The sequence below is a fragment of the Propithecus coquereli genome, unplaced genomic scaffold (genome assembly GCF_000956105.1).
Source record: "Propithecus coquereli isolate 6110/MARCELLA unplaced genomic scaffold, Pcoq_1.0 Scaffold173, whole genome shotgun sequence".
NCBI classification, from domain to species: domain Eukaryota; kingdom Metazoa; phylum Chordata; class Mammalia; order Primates; family Indriidae; genus Propithecus; species Propithecus coquereli.
This window is the reverse complement of record NW_012141969.1, coordinates 3,224,759-3,245,946: the sequence shown is the minus strand read 5'-3', so window position 1 is coordinate 3,245,946 and position 21,188 is coordinate 3,224,759. Positions and strand designations below refer to the sequence as shown.

Genomic DNA, 21,188 nt, shown 5'->3' with positions numbered 1-21,188 from the left:
TATTTTTATACCATCAATTTTAAGGACTGCATAATATTTCATTGAATGGTTATATTATGATTTATTTAATTGTTTTTTTATTTTGAAACCTTTAGAGTATTTCCAGAATTTTGCTATTACAAATAATGCTATGATTCAAATTCTTGCAGTATGGGTTTTTCCTATGTGAGATAATATATGAGAACATATTTTATAAGCTAAAAGTGCTATATAAATATTAGTTTTCAATATTTGTTATTATATATCTCAGTATTCCATTTAGATTGTGAGTACCTCCAAATGAGGGAGGGGTATCCATCTGTCTTTTCATTCCCCAGCAAAGCACTTAGAAAAGTGTATCTGCATCTATCATATATTTGAAAATAGAGATGATGATCAGTTTATTCTATCTTCTAGTCCTTGCTGTGGTTAGTGATCCAACAGTATAAAGTGGCTAGGCCTCATACAGTCCTCAGTCATAGGTTTGAGTTGTCCCTGAGAGAAAATACAGTTGGACCAGCTGGGCATGAACTCATGGCCTCAATATAATTAACATTATTTTCAGCTAAACAAACTGGTCCATGCTGTTTTACATGTTTTTTATGTAATATATTAAAGTGTCCTTGACCACATTGGACCAAATGTAGTAGAAAAACCTGTATGTCTATATGTTGTCTGTCTCTCTGTCTCTCTTTCTCTCTCTGTCTCTCTCTCTCTCTCTCTCTCTCACACACACACACACACACACACACACACACACACACACACACTGCTATGTGCCTACTTTCTCCCAGGAGCAAATGAACAAAGGTAAATAATCACAAAATATCTCCACTTTGTACTCACCAGAAAGGTTCCTGCATTTCCTCTCGTATATCAAGGTTTATTTTATTATTTCAAATTATAAATGTATTCTTGTTGCCATAGCACCTCAGGGGGAGAGTATAAAGTTAACATTCAATAAAATAGATGAAGCCATAAAATCTTCCAGCAGCATCATAAGGTTGTTATAAAAGTGTGTACTTGAGGAAGAAAAGTCGTTTAACGACATTTAAACCTAAGGCCATGAGCATTTTTCTTACTCCTGGTGAAAACCCATTTTTCCCCCAGCATTTTATTATGAAAGTATTCAAATACACAGAAGAAAACTTGAAAGAATTCCATCAGTGAACACCCAAGTACCCACTATCTAGATTCTACAGTTAATATTTTGTTTCACACATCTATCAGTCCATTTGTGTGTGTGTGTGTGTGTGTGTGTGTGTACTTCAAAGTAAATCACAAACATTAGTACTCTTCCCCCCTTTGGCATCCTTATCATTACCTACAGAGGAAATCCCAATTTTAAAAGCCAGGTATTCTCTCTGTCTAATAAGGTCACTGGTTAAGGTTCCATCCCTAGGGCAGCCTTAGAATTCCATTAATAAGACATCTAGCAGGCCTCCAGGTGTGACTGACTTTTGCCATGCCCTGTAAGAGCTTATAAGAACAGAGAGATCGGTATTAATATGTTGTGGTCTTTCAGTGAAATGCTAAATGGCAAGCCGCCCTGCGCTGGGGGATCTCCCAACAATAGCTTCTGCTTTAACTGGGGTGGTTTGGGGCATCTTTGGGATATGGAACATGTTTATGTATATATACATATACATGTACATATATATGTACACATATATACATACGTGTATATATACACACACACATATATATGTGCATATATTTATATATACACACACATACATGTGTGTGTATATATATATATACACATATACTGTATTATTTCCATCTTTCACAGCAATGTAGCAAAGTAAGTATTATCTCTACTGTGTAGTTGAGGAAAAGGGCTCAGAGGGGTAACTGACTTACCCAGGGATGCATAGCTAATATGTGTCAGGAAGGGAAATTGAACATTTTTCTGTGGGTCTGGAGCCCAAACCACTTTCCATTTTCTAGTAGATTTCCTTGCCTCAGTGGCCTTCAGTGTCACCTCTCAATTTGATTCTCACTCAATTCCCATTGACCTACTGGAGGGCCTAAAGAGGACTTTGTGCTCTTAACTGGTCCTTGGAGTAGATAATTCAGAGGAGTGACTACAGTCCAGACTAGCCAAGTCAAGGTTTTGAGAATCAGGCTAAGTGTAAGCAGGATGAATGTGAAAAGACAGACGGAATCCTGTCTGTTTCTAATTATTATGACTTGCTGGTTTGTTTCCAGGTTTGTTGATGTCTTCTGCATCTACTTTCAGTCAGGCCACAATGAAGAGCCTTATGTCAGCATCACTAAGAAGCGGCAGATGCCAAAAAATGGCCTCTCTGAGGAGATCGAGAAGGAGGTGGGCCAGGCAGAAGGCAAGCTAGTCACCCACCGATCTGCGTTCAGCCGGGCTTCGGTGATCCAGGCTTTCCTGGGCTCAGCTCCCCAGCTGACCCTGCAGCTGTATATAAGCATCATCCAGCAGGAGGTCACTATCGGAAGAAGTATGTATATATTTTATTTCTGTCTGCGTTTGAGGATAAAAATGGGAAGCAATACATACTATTTGTTTTGTTTCAAGTGAAATTTGTTCATATGTACATTCAATCCTCAATCTGTGCTCTAGTTAATAAGCTCAAAACTCAGTGGGCTAAAATAACATTTATTTTGCTTGTGAATCTGCATTTTGGGGAGGGTTCAAAATATATATGGTCCATTGTGGATCAGTTAGGGTGGCTCAAAGATGGGAGGCTAGAATCCACTGAAGTCCCATTCACTCACATGTCTTGATTCTGGCTATTGTTGGGGGTCTCATATCTTCTTCATTTGATCGCTCCACGTGGGCAAGCTTAGGCTTCCTCATAGCATGATGGCTGCTTCCCAGGGTGAGTGTCCTAAGAGTGAGAGAAGGCTGGGTGGAAATCATATCACCTTTTGTGATCCAGCCTTGGAAGTCATGGGACATCACTTCTGCTGCTTTCTCTTTGTTGAAGCAGTCACTAAGTCCTGCTGACATTCAAGGGAAGGGGAGGGAAGTAAACTCTGACTCTTGTTGGGAAATAGAAGAGTTCTGGAAGATCATGTCGGACCAAAAATATCATTGTGGCCATTTTTAGAAAATATAGTTTGCCGGAGGCTGAAAATATAGCTGCTGGAGGCTGGTTGTCTTGGGATTCAACTCTGTCTTTCACTGATAGTTCTAAACTAGGTGAGACAGTTGGTTTAACAGCTTTATGGTAAATGATGGAACAGGGCCACTTTCCTCTCTTCTTGGAGTTCCAATAGGTATATCGGCTTTTAAGTGAATACGGTTTTCTAAGCTTTGAGCTATTCTCATATCATTAAATTGAGAGCAGATTTTGGTTAAGTCAGGTTTCTAAAATATCCTCTATTTGCATTGGACACAAGTGAAAAGCCTGCAAATGAGAAGGGGAAATAATTCCTCCCAAATATTAATATTATGGGAAAATGAAAACCAGAAATTCTGGTAAGTTTTACTACAGATATACAAAATGATTTAAAAGCCTTAAGTTGAAAAAAATACATATTTAAGAAAATATTGAAATTGGAATTAAACACTTTTGTTTATTTCACTCGACTAAATTTTATCCTCCTTCTGCATATATTTTAGACTGGCTGGCAAAATTTCTTAATTCTTGGTGAAGTCACAGGATACTTGCATGTTGGAACTGTTTTCCTTTGCCAGGTTACCTGAATATGAGTCCTAAGATATGACTCAGAATCTTAAGTAGAGGTCTTTAACCTTGGTGGATTAACATTTATTTGAAAATCCCTCCCACAATCCCTGGTAGACAGTAAGTGCTCAAATATGTACAGCAAAATCCTTGTTCTCTAAGGACTTAATGGGTCTTGACCAAGGCGAGTCCTCTGCATACCACTATACCCTTTTCCAAGTTTATTACTTTTTCCAAGTGGCACAACAAGAAACCAGATTTGGCGATAGCCTGTTGATTTTTACAAGTAGATCCATTTTTTTCCTCAAGTTTTTGATAGTGAAGACTGTCTTATAGTCGAGGGTCTCTAGTTGCAATAGAGACCAGGGGGCCCACAAAGCCTAAAATATAGCTCCTTACAAAGAAAGTTTGACAAACCCTGTTGTAGTTTTTCAGACAGAATTCTGTTCAGGAAAAAAATAAAACCTATTTTATAAAATGTCATCAGTGTCACAAGGGATATCCTCCAAGAACTTGGAAAAATGTAAGTCCTCTGAGAGTTGAACAAAATATATGATATTCATGTAGAAAAAAATCAAGGAAGGAAAAGCAGAGTTTTAGATTTGGTCTAATAACTATTTTGAAATATGAGAGATATCAAGTAATATGTAAATGTAAAGGAATAGTTCTGCGAACAACAAAAATATATAAAGTGTTATTTACATGTGAAAGCATATAAGGACACTTATAAACAATATAAGATACTTTATTTAAAATAAGTGTTTGTAGGTACATTGTTACCAACTGGAAAACTAAATAAAATGAAGATAATGAATTTTAAAAAACACAATAAATCAAATAGATATGGGAAAAGGAAGTAGGCACAATCCTGTTAAAAAGACAGATGACTGCCATTTATTCAGGTGTTTAATAACCCCAATCACTGCCTTAACATATCTGAGGAAAGAATTCCTCACCCAGAAGAGGCAAGGGCCTTATGAATGGAGCATGGACTAGGGTGTGTCACAGAAGCAAATGTTGGTAGTGTGTGTCATATAGTTAGGAATGCATTTGGTACAAGAGACAAACACCTGACCACAGGTTTAAACAACCCAGGGTTTATTTTGTTTATTTAACAAGAAATTGGAGATGAGCAGTTGCTGGCATAATTTCACCTGCTCAACAATGGCAAAGTTGATGTCTGTAAATCCATTGGCCTCTCACTTGCATTTCTACTGCAGCTCCAGCCATCATAGCTGCATTCAAGACAGGAAGAAGGGCTGAAAAGGAAAGGGCAGGTGTCTTTCTCCTTTTATTAATAAATATAGCTTTCCTAGAAATCTCCCTAATAGACCTTACTTTAGGTCTCATTGAACAGAACTGATCACATGGTCACTTAGCTGCAAGGAATGCTAGAAAAGCCAGGCATGGGAATGATTTGCCAGCAATGGTTTAAACCAGTATTCCTTAAACTTGCCTGAAGATGATTACAGTTCCCTGGGGGCTTGTTAAATATGTAGATTATCAGGGCCTATCTATAGAAATTGTGATTTGCCAGGTCTGGGATAGGAGCCAAGGATATGCCTTTTAATTTTATTTCTCTCTCTTTTTAAACAAGGGCCCTAGGTGATTTTATTCTCAGCAAAGTTTAGGAATATTGTGTTAGACTGGTCACGACCTGCCTGAGTTTGGGCTTGTTGCCACCTAGAACAAAACTCTGTTTTCTTGAAAGACAGTGGGATATTGAACAGACAACTAACAGTATCTGCCACACTACCTAAACACAGTCTAGACCAATAAAAATGTCTATCCTCTTGTCAGGAGAAGGACAGAGAGTCCATCAGAACCTTACCCCCATTCAACATTCAAATTATGTAACCCTCTCTTCTCTCTCTGATTCTGTGCTCGCTGAGCAAATGTTGATGAATATGGCATCAGCAGAGTTTGGCATGAAGGAGAGAAGGTGGGGCCAGTTACATGGTTATTGGAGAGTTGGTTATTTTTTAATTTTAATGTAATTCATATAACATAAATTTCACCACTTTAAGTATACAATTCAGTTGGTTTTAGTATATGCACAGTGTTGTGCAATCATCACCACTATCTAGCTTTAAAACATTTTCATTACATCCAAAAGAAACCCCCTACCCATCAGTAGTCATTCCTCATTTCCCCTGCTCCTACCACCTGGCAACCACTAATCTACTTTCTGCTTCTATTCATTTGCCTGTTGTGCATATTTCGTATAATGGAATCAAACACTATTGGAAAGTTTTTTTTCTCATAGTTGATGAATAATGGACACTGTTTCTAAGAGCTTCAGTCTTGGAGTTTGGCCATCGTGAGATTCCTTGAGTCTTATCAGTTCTCAGCAGGGGCTTGCTCAAGTCTCAGGACCTTGGAGGACGGATTGGGCTGAAGCCCAGGAGAGCACACCAAGGTTACTGTGCTCTGTCATGGCCCCTGCAGCCTGCTATTTGGCCTGTCTGGCCCTCACAGTGTCCTCCTTTCTTCCACTCATGGTGGTAATGTTGGTAGTAATCATGACTATTTCATGAATACTTGCTTTGTGCCAGGCACTGTGATGGGCATCATTGTGTTTCATTTTGACAGTGTCCCTGTGAAGTAGATAATATTATCTCTATCTTAATAAAGAAGGAAAATATACTCACTGTCTGTCAGAGGAGCCAGGATTTGAGGTTAGATTTGTGTGACTTCATTCATGGATTCAATGATCATTTCGTGACTATGTTCTGTGTTTCAGACTCTGTGCTGGTCTCTGAGGATAAAGCAGTGAATAAGTGATTGACAGGCCTCAATCATCTTGGAACAGGATAGACAAACATGAAACAAAAAATGAATCATATATTTATTTTATTTCAGATAATCTTACAAAGTGAAATTAAGGAGCCTATGCAAGGTATATTTGGGAAGTCTAAACAAGTCTAAGAGATGAGGAAAAGATTTCCAGAACTTAGGTTTAAACTGAAAACTGGTAGACGAAGAGGAGAAGCCAGGTGGAGGAAAAGCAGGAAAGAGCATCCCAGGATTTCAAGCTTTATCCCAGAGGCAATGGGAAGGCACTGATAAGTTTTAAGCAGTATAGTGTCATGATCAGATTTAGTTTTATAAACTGATTACTCTGGAAAATGATTGGAAGGGAAGAGATAGGAAGGCCAGTAAGTGGGCTGCTACAGTTGTCAAGGTGAGAATGATAATGGCTTGGACCAGAATAGTCAGAATGGATTATTGGAACAATATTAAGGATGTAGAAATGAAACAACACGATCAATTAGATGTGGATTTGAGGCACTGGGAAATGTCAAGAATGGTTTCCAGGTTGCTGACATGGGCAGTTGTGGCCATGGATCCCCATTTGTACTGGTAGAGCACTCTGGACAAAGAGAAGGTTTGTGATATGTATTTTTGCTTTCAGTTTCAGACTTCTGAAAAAATGAATAAATTTTAAAGATTGTTTTTAACTCAGGAGAAAAGTAGCTGTCAAAGCCAGCTCAAAAGAGAATCCAAAGAGCAGACATAGGAATATTGACTAGGGATATTGAAACGAATATATAAATGGAAGTAAAACTGGTTTTATTACAGCGTGAGAGGTGGGACAATTGAACCTCTACTGTAAAAGACATTCAGCATGTCTATCAGTGATGTACAACATACAGAGGGATGTAAACAAGCTTATAGCAATACAAGGCTAGAATCAGAGAACATGGAGTGATACCCTGAAGACAGGGCATTGTTTTCATTGAAACACATTTTTATTTTTACTAGAACGTCAGAGTCAAGTAGAAATTTAGAGCTCCCTCAAAAAGAGGGTCCAGTCATTAGGGTGACCAGATTCCTGTCAGAGACATTTCTAGCTCAGGCTTGGTCAGGGCTCAGTGGATATTGATAACATTGCAAAGTCTAGGTTGTCACAAAGGGCACTCCCTGACCCTTGAGGGGCTTGAGCACAGGGATACAGTGAATGGAAAGAAACATTTGGTATCTTGAGAGGCCCAGGCCAGAAGGAAAATCAGTAAGGGCTGATGGGGAAAAACCCACCAAGACAGTGTTAGGGTAAAAAGGAGCTTTAGGAAGGAGATTCTTTCCTGCTCCATAAAAGCCTAGGTGTAGTTCCCAGTTGTCCTCATGGACCTCCTCCTGCGAGAGGTCACTATGCCCAGTGCCTGAGCTCAGACACATCTGTTTTCCTTGCTGGCATTCTGGAGTACCTGACGGCCAATATCCTGGAGCTGGTGGGCCAGAAGGTCGACAACAACCGCAGGGTGCGCATCACCCCCGAACACATGGAGAGGGCAGTGGACCAGAACCAGCAGCTCGGCTGCCTCTTTGAGGACGACACCCACTCCCAGGTTGATGAGGTGCCCCAACCCAGGAACAAGTAGAGGTGCCTGGGTCTCAGAGCTGAGCATGACCTCATCAACAGCCCCATCCAGCCCCCAAAACTGCCACAGACAGGGAGCCCAGGCTGCCACCATCAGCCCATGCTATTGAAGTGTTTAAATCTATGATAGTCCTCCTATCTCCCCTCAGTTTCTATCACCTTGGGTAGGAGGGGTCTGCGAGACATCCAGGGGGAGCTATCCCATAGAGAGCTGGGGGGCGGAAGGCATGGTCAGTGGGGGGTGTTTGAATCAATGATTTCAGAGGAGCAGTTTCCAGTGGTGACAGGTGTGGGCAGTGGCCCTGGTGGCAGTAGCTGGCTGAGGGAGAGAGGGAGAGATGTCCTCATTGGCTCTGAACAGGGAAGGCCCTGAGAGGCCAGGGATTTGGCTGGGGCCTCCTAGGCCTGTTGAATTCCCAGCAGGAAGCTAGGAACTGCGGTGGGGCTGAAGACCCTGACTGAGGTGCGGGTGGCTTTATTCATGGCAGGGAAGGTCTAAAGTCAGAGGGCAATGATGGCAATGGGTGGGGGGAGGGGGCACACTGGCTGGCATGAGCTTAATGGGGCAGGGGCTCTTACATGGGGATTGGGAAGTCATGGGACCATAAGGAAAAATACCAAAAAAGGAATTATGGTTAGGTTGATACAGTATGTTTATTTATACCCTGACTGATTCCAAAAGAGGACTTGAGACAGAGACAAGTGGCTGGTGCTATGGCACTTTGTGTGAAATATATCCTTCTGTTTTCCTGTGGGCACTGGTAAATTGAATAGTAATATTACGTAAAAGCTACTGTCTGGCTTAATACATGCAATTCAGTCAGTTCTTAATGGTTGCTAAATATTACTGAACTTATTTATGAATGTATTCCATTATAAACATGATTATAAATCATTCTCAGATGAAACACATAAACATTTTAATGATAATGTATTTGATAAAAACAACTTGGCACTGTCAAGGGATGAATACATGTCTAGAGAGCTAAAAGCATATGCTGTGTACATTTCCGTTCATAGTGATGGACTCAGAAGTACGTGCAATCTTTATAAACATCCTTATGTGCTATTTTAAGTTGGAAATAGGTGTCACATCAAGTGTTGTAGCAATCTGTCCCTTTGCCTGTGAGTGCCCGCATTTGAGGTTTTTATTGTCGATCAGGTTATCGAGGACCACCCTGTGCTTCCTGCTGACCTTTCACAAAGGGCTGGTCAGAATCTGCCCAGCCAGGTGAAACAGCAGGATCAGAGGACTTGGGTTCAGGATTCCCAGTTCACTCCTTTCTGGCTGTGTGATCTTGGACATTTTTCTATTCCCTCTAAGCTGCAGTTTCCTCATGTGAAAAATGGGTATAATAAGAATCCCTTCATCTTTGATTTTACCAAAGATTAAGTCCCCTGTGCCTGCACACTGCTGCTTCTCACTGCGTGTGGCACAGGGGAGCCCTTAATAAACAGCTGCATCTGTCTCCTTCCCTAGCACCAGGCATGCAGGCATGCTTCCCCAGCGTGCAGCTGGGCCTGGTTCTCAGGTGACTGCTGAACACTTGGGCACTGGCTGTGAGAACCACAGCATGCTGGATCCTGTGGAGAGACAGGAGAGGGCCAGGCAGAGGAAGAAGATAGGGCAGAAGAACATGCCAGGTGGTCCCCACCCTGCTTTCCTCTCTGCTCCTCCTGCCTGCTGACTCGCCCTCTCTCTGCCTCTGTCTAAGCAGAAAGATAGAGCTTGGCCTTTGGCTAATCCACAGGAGTGTCCTGAGAATGAAGGAAATAGTGTCAGGGTTGTGCTTAGAGCTCTTTGGAAGATGTGCTTGTGTAAACCCAAGAAGCCTTTCTTGCCACATCGTGGTCACTGAACCTCATGTTTCCAGACATCTCATTGTCAAGATGCCCACCCACAAACGTGTGGTCCTAACAGAGAGCCGTGAAGCCCTCCCAGCATTAGCTGAGCTCATCTCTTCCTCTTCTGTGCATCTGAGTAGCAAGCAGGCCTCTCCCTGGCAACCACAGGTGAAGAGTCACCTTCAGCTGATCACATGACAGTGACAACATTGCCTCTCCCTCCCTGAAGTGATGCATCTTTGTGTCCAGGACATGGGTTTCTCATAGTCCTGTGTCCTTCAGTGAAAAGTGGGTTCCTCTAGGATGGGTAATGCGAGAGAATTGATCATTATATTCAGATCTTGATGTGTTAAATAAATAGCTGTCTGATGTAAAAAACTATTTTGGTTCGCAACTCTAGCTGGTAGCACAAAACATAGACTCCTGGATACTTCATTGGAATTTTCATCCAAGGAATTCATTCAAGGCCAGGAAGGCCATAGTAGGTGGGTTAACCATGGTGGGTTAGCAGTTCTGTGTGGGGAGGTGGTCACCTTACAGTCCATGTGCTACTCGACACTCATGGTCACTGTGACCCTGTAAAGAGCCAGGCTTCCTAGGCTGTTTCACATTCTCCGTTCGATGCCTGAGGTGGAGTTTGGAGTGTGAATGAGTGCATGGTGTCAAGCCCTCTGCAGAGCCAAGGGGCAGGGGAGGGTCAGCAGAGAGGCACTGCCATCCCTCTAAGAATCATGCTCAGCTGGGCTTGTGGGTTTCACAGGGAACATGGGGGCAGGACCAGCAGAGCATCAGCCTAACCCAGCCCCTGCAAAATCTCCCTCCACACGTGCAAGGAATCCCACACTCAGGGGAGGGAGGGACGCAGAGAAGGAGCATTGCTATCATAGGAAGGCATGAGCCCACCCGAGTGTAGGCCTTTTGTGCATTTCTAGAAGGTGGGGGGCATCGTGAGGAAGGATTTCCTCTAGCATGGACCCCATGGAGAGGACACCATTGGTGGCCATTCCCTGTGGGGGTGGGTGACGTAAAACCCCAGTGAGTAAAGACAGAGGCTGGGGAGGGTGTGGCTGCCAAGCAGGCCTGTGATCACAGGCAGTGTCAGGGCAGGCCAGGGTCAGACATGGGTCAACACGGCAGGGAACACCACCTGTGAGAAGAGATGAGCGCAAGAGCTGAGCCTGGGGGGAGCTTGGAGTGTAAAGTTGCCTTGGAGTTGTCATAAACACAAGGCCTGGTTACCAGGCTGGCCTCCCACCAAGCGCATCCTTTGAGAATAGGGAAATTTTGAAGGCCCACATCCCCTGGTCCCTGCATGTGACAGATCCTGCAGGATGTGGCCATAGTGAGATAGCCTGGCTCTTTAGAAAGGGCCTTTGTTACTCCCAAAATAGGATTCTAGAAAGAAGGGTCATTTTACTAACCTCTAATAAATTATTTCCTGAAGTACAGTTTATAGAGTGGCAGCTTACGATGGAATCTGGATAGCAGGTAGATTTGCTAGTCCTACACAGACATCTTAAAAGAAAGTTAAAAAAGCTATGGACATTTAAAAATCAAGAACTTTTTACCTGAAATTCTTGATTTCTGGCTTCTCTTCAGAAAACAAAATGGCCATACACATGATTACAGTCAAGTAGAAATGACTAGCTGCTGCTCTGTTAAGACTGGGCGTCTGGTTTGCCACAGTCCTTGCTCCTCCCTATTAAGTCTCATATCTAACCCACTTCATTAATTTGTAGTAACTGACCACAATAGATACTTTGTTACTCCACCACAAGTTAATTCTAGGTCCACAGTATTCAGAAGGATTTATCTTATGTAATGAAGTAGTATAGTGCAGTGCTTCTCAACCTATCTTTGGTGTAGGGCCAGTATCAGCAACATTTCTTATTATTCTTTTAATTCATTGCGAACTGGTATATTGTTGTATTAGTAGTATGTAGCTCATATTTGATTTGTTGCTCAAGTTGCTCAAGACCTGGGCTGGTATGTACCCTGTTCAACAGGTTGTTCAACCTTGTTCAACAAGGGAGACCACTCATTTAAATGTTGTGACAAAACCAGATTGCTGTAAAGTTTCCTAAATGCCACTTCTCAGTTTCTATACCTGTTATAGGTGACCGGTAACCAACAGTTCATTGACCTGTACCAGTCCACAAACCACAGTTTGAATAGATTGAGATAATTAATTTGTTTTACTTTATTCTTTTATGAGTATTATTTTAAATCTAATGAAAGGTAGTGAACAGGACCTGCATTTGGTATTGTTTCTCCTTTAGCATTTACTTGAAAACTGAAGATTTTTTCCTTCTTATATTTAGGCCTTTAAAATAACACTGATGAAAATGTCACTAAACTAATTCTGTTTAAGTAAAATTTACTAAGGAAACCAACTGGCAACAGGGGGGTATGTTAGCTACTACAATTGTGAGATTTTTGACTTCTGAAATGTAGGATGAAAAGAATTCACCAACTCAACTGTGGACGAGAGTCTTCATGACAAGAAGTGATAAAATAGTGAAAGGAGAAGAACTGGGATCTGGTCTCCTACAGTGTAGTTTACTTGGGGGCCCATCAGCTTCCATGGATGTAAAATGAGTAGGTTGGGCCAAATCATTTCAAAGATCAGCTTAAGGTGTACAATACCAGACTACGATCTTTTCCTAAGAAAAGATCTCTACTAGAAGTAGATAAATGGGACAGAGGGGACAGGGATTTGGGGCCAGGGTCTCCATTTTACAGCTGATGCCACTAAGGCCCAATGATGGTATCTGCTCTCCCATTGTCACATGATGAGTGGGTAGCACAGTGGAATGACAGCCCAGCCCTCCTAACCTGTTGTTGAGGTTCTTTCCTCTATCATGAAAAAGGGCCTCAAATAGAAAGTGTTGAATATTCTCCTCTGGGAAAATGAAGATCAAGTCTTCAATACTGAGAAATTAGGGTGTCTTGGATTTCTAGGAAAGCACTCAACAGCTCCCTGTCAAGAACTTTCACTTGTGTCTTATTTGGGGATGGCCAGACAGGTTAGGAGAAGAGAACTGATCTTATAGTACATGACTTCAGACTTTGCAAACCTAGATCTTATTCTGTTGGACATTGTGTTAAACTGTGTCGTGAACACGTGCTTCTCAAAGATGTTCTGGAAATTCTGACACTGTCCACTGATGTCATCTTAAATGTGGTTATATGATAACATGAGAAACCTGTGCTCAAAATCCTAGTCTTTGAAGTACCTGAGGTACTGTTCTTTATTTCATGGGGCTCTGAGCCAGTTTTTTGTTGAAGAAAAAAATCTTTGTCCTGTAGAATGTAGCTGATTATAGGGCCTTCAGGGAAGCATCAGTGTAAATTAAAAACTATCTGGAGATGATAAAGACTTAACACACCTGTGGTTCACTTATGACGTGATAATTTTTCACAAGTGAAAAGTCTGGTGGCAGTATATAACAAACGTAACAGAACTGTAGAGGAGATTTTTTGTGACATGCAAAAATAAGATAATAAAGCCAACGTAATAAGACAAAATATCTGTAAGCATAATGATTAAGCCAATTTTCAAAGAAGTCTAGAATAGATTGTAGACATCTGTATTTTAGTAAAGCTGCATAGAAAAGTTTGATGTGCATCCTCAATTGAAAAGCACTGGTAGAAGATGTTTGATAAAATTTTAAAAGGAGGGTTGTGACCAAATATTTTAGAAATTTACTGAAATGATGGCTGATAACACTATAATTTTGTTGTCTAATATCATGAGGGAAAGCTCCATCAAGACTCTCATAATTAGAAACATATAACAGTAAGATCACTGACCAGTCTTTAGGACCTTTTCACACAACCTAGAACTTTTGAAATATTGATATTAATAATATTTTTCCTATTCAAATTTAATCTAGGGAAGGCTGAGTACCTCTTTTGATTTGACATTTTCCATGCAACTCATCAATGCTAGCATAGCAAACAAAGCTAATTTTATCTAATATTTCTCTTTTTATAAGGTGAAAGGACAAATCTTTTTATTTTCTAAGGACTTTCTGGGAAATCTCAAAGACAGTTTTAAGTACAAAAGATATTGTGAAGTTTATTTCATTTGCATTTGATTTTGGAAGGCAAAATTGAAAAGTTGCCAGGAGATTTGAGAGTTAAGAGAGGATCATGGGTGCCTGAGTACATGAATGTTTGTAGCTTGGCTATATATTAATTAAAGTGACAGTACAATATTAAGGTAATCATACAAAAGTCCTTAACATGTTCATAAATGCAGAATTTATGTTCTTTTATTACAAAGAGAAGGGCATGATAAAGTGCTGAGTAATGACCCCCCCAAAATATTCAGATTCTAATCCCTAGAACCTGTGGATGTCACTTTATATGGCAAAAGAAACTTTATAGGTAAAGAGATTGAGATGGGGATATTATTGTGGATTACCCAGGTGGGCCCCTAATGTCCTTATAAGGGAGAGGTATCAGCAGGTTTCATTATAGAGGAAGACAATGTGAAGACTGAAATAAGATGCTACACTGCTGCCTTTGAAGGTGGAGGAAGGGGCCAGGAGCCAAGGAATGCAATTGTGTAAGCTGGAAAGGGCAAGGAAATGGATTCTCTCCTAGATCCTCTGGAGGAAGCATGGCCTTGTTGCCACCTTGATTTTAACCCAGTGAAACTGATTTCAGGCTTCTGATCTTCAGAAGTGTTAAGAAAATAAATATGTGTTGTTTTAAGCTACCATGTTTATGTTAGTTTGTTACTGCAGTCATAGGAAACTAATACAGGCCAAGAGTAATCTTTTACAACCTCTTATTAAAAGCAGACCAATACTTCAAGAAAGCTTTTTCATTTTCACAGGCAAAAAAATAACTTCTGTGTTTGTTTCAATGAAATATTTGATTCTAAAGAACCTACAGTCTCTTTTTGACAGTCTTACAAATAAACCCATCAAAAATGAGCCAGATTTGACAAAATGTTAACACAAAATGTCTTCCTTTTCAGATAATCTTTCTTCAGACCTTCTACAGCTTTCTTTATTCATGCAGGTTTTGTCCTTTACCATTCTTCTCTTTCCTATTCTAGAACATGTCATTTTACTTTAGGGCAGAAATATTCTCTTTTCCCTCAATTAAAAAAAAAATCTCATTATCTCGAGATTCCTAGTAGAGTCTCATTCATGTATATTAATTGTAACTTTTAAGCGATCACTTGGATTTCATGAAGAAAACTAGGGGGTAGATAATTGTGAATTTCTGTCGTTTTAGCAGCCTGTCAGATCTGATGAATATACCTAACCCAGCTTTATTCAGCCACATAATTCCTTTATTCAGTTTCATAATGTGGCACAAATGAACATGTTCATTTACAGACCCAAAGATAGAGCCTCTTCGTAGCATGTACAAATAAGAAACAAAAGTGTATAAACTGAAATTATACTCACTAATCAATTTTTCAGTGTTCTATCTAACTTAGAAGTGATCTAGAAAACCACTGAATATCCAAGATCTTCAGTTCTCTAAAGATTTTGGAAATGCTTTTCAAACTGATATACTACAAAACTTCATTACTGTGGAAATGTAAGTTCATCAAAACAGTGATTCTATTGTATTTGCTTAAAAATAAATTTAGATTTTTATAATTTCAGAAATTCAATAGGAGTAATCAGAAAGCTATATAAGTTTAGGAAAAACATACCCAGGAAGCATAAATATGTATGCTTGTATTATATTAAAACATAACACTGATAAATCAGAGATGTTTACATTAAACTCAGACTCTTAAACCAGTCTTATTTGCCAAAGATTTACATAAATTATGTAAATCTGAATTTTCAAAATGGTTTTGTGTTGATTTTTCAGAGAATATATATTTTTAAACTAACACACTTAAAGTATTAGTAGTTCAATTTCCGTATTTTAGGAAATTTTAGTGATATTCAATTTATATAGCCAATTATTTGTTTAGATATACCAATCAGAAGAGAGCTCCTTCAAGAGACTTTATAATCCAATGCATTAATACCATGCAGAGACAGGAAAACATTACACACGCTCACAATCAGAAGTTAATATATTTCTGAATTATAGACATGTAGACATTCAGACACAGAGAAATCTAAATTGTAGCTTCAAATCTACAATTTCAGGCACAGATCAACACAAAACCAGAAAATTCCTCCAGTCCAGATTTCAAATAACTCTTTTCCTCCCAAAGGGCATGAAATTATTAATTGATTTCAGCTAAAAAGACATAAACTAACGAACAACTAAAAAGCCTGACAAACCAGATTCTCTGTTGCCTCTCACCCAGTGGGGACTAGATTTCTATAAACCATGAATACATTTCGAGAGATCTCCAGATGGTCAGACACTAAAATCAGATTTCCAACCATTTCTGCCAACAGTGGGGAATAACTTAATGGCCATAAATGAACCAAAACAAAACAAACACAAAATTAGTAGAGAGACGATTTAAAATTAGAAAATGAGAGTGTCAACAAAGTTCTATTGGCCCTCTGGATTCATTTATGAGAGCCAAGAAAAGACACGCCTGGGCTTTAATTGCATATGAGGTGCACGTCTCTGTTAACAGTGTTTACCTAGCTCTGACAGGTGAATCTATTAGGTATCTCATAATGAGTTCCAAAGTGGTTAAAAGGTATTTTTCAAAAAGAGTAAAATCATGTTGCTCATAGAGATATGAACCTATGTTATTTACTTACGAGGGAATGGACCTATGTCCAAAAGAGACAGTTCAAAAGGCAGGGGGAGGGAGAAAGGGGGAGGAGGGGACGGGCATATGCATAAACAATGAGTGAGTTGCGCACCTCCGGGGGAATGGACACACTTGAAGCTCGGACTTGGAGGGGAGGGAGGGTAAGGGCATCATACGTAACCTAATCATCTGTACCCCCATAACATGCTGAAATAAAAAAAAAGAGAGAGAGAAAAAAGAGAACAAACAAAAAACAATTGTAGTTCTTAGGTAAGCAATTTGGATGGATAGAAGGTGGTGGTCAGCATAGTACATTTTAATTAGTGATTTCAGAGGTGTTTATTGTCTCTTGGATTCCTAGGGAAGCACTCTTAACTCATTTCCACTGTTTTTCACTTCTGCTGTATTTGGAGGAAGGCTAAATAGGCTAGGATTCATAGGTTTAGTTTTAGTATACAGTTCTTTGAGCTTTAGTAACCTGATACAGTTGTCTTCTATTTGATCATGTTGCTGCCCAGAGATCTACCTTGGCCAGACATACTGGCTAACTTATGAAAAAAAAAAAAAAAAAAGCCGTATTTAATTTGTTGCCTGTTTCCAGGACCAGCTATATTTTGTGAACTAGTTTAAAGATAGTAACATTATATTCATACATTCTTAGAGGCATATTTTGGGACAGGATTTGAAGGATAGCTTTTTGTGTTTGTGTTTAGTGCTTTACCTGATATGAACTTGTAAATTTCTGCCATGACATCATCTCAGTTTTTGCATGTGTGTACTAACACACCCTCATGTGCACACTGTACACACATACACAAAATACAAACCTTCAGAAAGTATGAAGGGAAATAGACTGGCATGTCAATTAGTTGTTGTCTTGAAATAGTAAGAATATAGGTGATTTTCTCCTTATTTTCATTAATCTGCTTTTTTCATGCTTCCACAATGAGTGTAAGTTTTTATTCGAGGCAGAGAGAGCGGTTAGGCATGAGCTTCTTGGGCGTGGCTGTGGGTCTTTGTCTTTGTGCCAGTTCTGGCACATATGGGGGTGCTCAAAATATGGTTAGCAAATAGTGAAAAGAGAATTAACTGCTATCATAGAAGGTGTTTCTGTGAGTTAGGGAAGGCAGTTATATTCATCTTATTTTCACAGATAAAAAAACTGAGGATATTATTTAAAATCTTAATTGCAAGTAATAAAAGATCTAAATCTAACTGAGAGGTGGGGAACCTTTTCACGTTGGAAGGTTGCATTAATTTAGCTGTAGTCAGATAAGGTCGCATTCAAGAAATGTCAATTAGATATACCTAAAAATGTCCATTATTTTGTAAAAATCTAACTATTATGTACTTAATAATTTCAGAAAATGAAAACTATTTGTTAATTTTAAAATTAACTAACCATTTAATGACTTTGTTGTGTCTGCTTTTTCTTTTTGGTTGCAGCATGGAGGTTTGCAGTTTCAGTTGATCCTCTAGATGGGTATCAGCCATTTGTGACCTTAAGAGTGTCTTGATTTGGGTTAGGTAGGACAATGTAGATTCACAGCAATAAGTGGTTGAAAAGCAAAAAAGCGTTTTTTGGGCATGTTGCTGAAGGCGTGGGTATTCTGCATTTTGACATATTTCAGTTAGATCTTTCTTAGCATCAAACAAGGACTTTAAAATGCCATCTACTGAGAGCTCAATCAGTTCCATCTGTAGTTCTTTGGGTACCTTGGTGATATCAACTAGGTGAGGCTGAAATGCTAATTTGAGTGTAATGTCGTGATTCTCAAAGTCAGTGAACCTTTCATTGTATTCTCCAATTAATAGGTCTTATAACAGCGGTGTCTTCTTCAAATGATTCACATATATCATCCTGCTCATCAATGACCTTTGCTAACTGGGTAAAATGTTCATCCAAAATTTCCTTTTGAAGAAGAAGTGTTTTTGAACAAAGATGAGTTTTTTTTTTTTTTTTGGAAATGCTTGGATATTTTGCCACATATCATATATAGACTTAGTTTTACCTTGCAAAGAAATATTCAGGTTGTTTGGATTTGACATGATGTCACACAGAAATGCTGCATTCCTATAGAAATCTTCTTTCAATAATTCACATTGCTGATTCTGTTCTTCATAAAATTTAACTGTCTGTTCTCACACAGATAAAATTTTGGCTAACATCTGTCCCTGTGATAGCCAAGACACTTTAGAGTGATATGTAAGGCAAATCCACAGTGAATACCTCATCCTTCAACTTTAGCATATTAGGAAACTGACGATGCTGTGTTGCATTTGCACAAATGTAGTTAACAATACTTATAACTCATTGCAAGGTATCACTTGAAATGGTAGCTTTAGCACAGAGATTTTGCTGATACAAGATACAATGAAAAGAAATGAGAGCATCTGGACCTGTAAATACTTTTTTTTTTTTTTTTATCTGTGCAATACGCTCTTCATGTTTTCCTGTCATGGAAGGTGTACCATCTGTACATACACTCACTAAATTTACCAAATTCAGTCCAACTTCATGACATTTATCTTGAAAGTCATTGAAGATATCTATTCCCCATGTTCTGTTCACAAGAGTGCCCAAAGTGAGTAACTCTTCATAGCAAAGAAAATCTTCTGTTACAACCTGAGTGAAGTATAAAACCTGCACTGAGTCAGTAGTATCAGTTGATTCATCCAAAACGATTGAATAATATATATTTTCCCTTTGAAGTATTGCATGAAGTTGTTCTGTTAAGTTGAAGGCTAATTCATGCTGCTGATCAGTTATGGTTCTCCTTGAAAGAGGCACTTGTTTGTTCTTTGAAATGTAATTGAGGTCTAAGTATCCTACAACTTTGACAATACATTCTTTCACAATTTCTACAATGGCTTCCCTTTTTTCCTGAGTATATAAGCTGCCCTATAAGTTGTTTCAGTGGCATTATTTCCAGGTCTTATTGCTGCTTGAAAGAATTGTCTTTGCTTTTGTTTTCATCTTTTAATTTCTGCAATACAACCTTTCACGCCTCTCCCTTTAATTTAAAATATCTGTGGTCCTTACGAGTATTATAATGCTGATGAGCATTGAATTTCTTTAATGTTGATATTGCAGTATCACAAAGCAAGCAAATCATCTTACCTTTAGAAGAAACAAGGTAATATTGCAATTCCCAATCCTCATTAAAAAGTCTGTTTTCATCCTTCAATGTTCTCTTGGTCTTCTTTGACATCATGGGTTGGTAAGCAGGCAGAATTAAAAAATACTGTTGAGCTGTGCAGGTATTCACAAATTCCACTTCAAACAAAATACGGTGTACCGTTGTCAAAAGCTGATAACAGACTGCTGTATTTGACTCCCATAAAGTCTCGGCAGCCAGCCTTGTGCAGTAGTGGCGCCAGTTGGAGTGGGGGGAGTTAGAACTAGAGCTAAATTATGAGCGTAGCAGCCATCAATTTAGTCCTTATGGCTTACTAATGTTCTAGTTGTTCCAGTCAGTCTGAAAGGATTAATTATTTCATTGAAACTTATCTTATTCTTTGGTATTTTAAATATTTTCATTTTTAAAATAAAATTATAAAAGATTAATGAAAATATATTAATAAAAATAAAAGACTTTGTTCTATAAAATTTGGATTCAGTTAAAAGGCTGCAATTAAGGACCTAGAATGCCACATGTGGCCTTAAGGCTGCAGGTTCCCCACCCCTGATCTAACTAAAAGTGGCTTAAAATTTTAAAAATGTATTATCTCATATAATAAGTTCAGAGCAGAGTGATCCCATGGTTGACTATTTTATTGGCATATCAGTGTCACCAAGAACCTGGGCATTTTCTGTCTTTTTTGGTTTGTTACTGGAGTGTCCCCTGATGATTGCAAGAGGACTGTGTATCCATTAGATATGTCTTCATAACAAACCACCACAAAACTTATTGACTTAAAATAACAGCAGTCGTTTCTTGCAGGCACCACCAAGTCAGGAAGAAGAGGGAGGTTTCTTCCTGTGTACTACATTTTATTGGGGAGAAATACTTTTCCTTCAGCAGAATTCTATTTAGTTTCCATTGGCCAGTTTTGGGTCACATGCCCATGCTACACCAATCCCTAGCCACAGGAATAGAAAATGAAGTTACAGGTATCTCTGAGGTATAGATGCCCTTGACTGTACAGAGCAGCTTGGCAAGGCCTGTAATAGACCAACTTCATCCATTTAACCCAATGAATACACCATAAAAATAGTATCATTTTTCTATTTGTCTGTGACACAAAAAAAGTTAGGAGACTGGTCTACACTAATATTGATTTACTCCAGTGGCCAAACCTGGGGTCATCTTCCTTGAACACATGAAAGGGTGAGCAGCATCTAACCAGATTTAGAGTTCTGACTTTAAGGAAGAAGGGAGGAAGGATACCAATTAAGTAGGACGCCCATAATATCTGCAGCACTGAGGTTTAGGAAGTTTAAGAGCCCAAAGCCAAGACCAAGACCCAGTTTTTGGATGCTTGACCCAATGCTAGTCGTTTTAGCCGATGTTGATTCTCATGGAGTTGGAGAGTGTTTAAGACAAAAGTGACCTAAGAGGACATCATGTCTGATTTTGCGAAATCCCTTATTTGGTGTACCTGAAAGGTAGTC

At 39.3% G+C, this 21,188-nt stretch overlaps 1 protein-coding gene across 1 annotated transcript in view; it reads left to right on the top strand.

Moving 5' to 3' along the window:
* Positions 1–21,188, top strand: part of XK (X-linked Kx blood group) — a 38,376-nt gene that overhangs the window by 5,343 nt on the left and 11,845 nt on the right. The window contains exon 2 of the mRNA XM_012642092.1: positions 2,191–2,453. Coding sequence (XP_012497546.1) covers positions 2,191–2,453 — 263 coding nt within the window. The remainder of the gene's footprint in view (positions 1–2,190; positions 2,454–21,188) is intronic.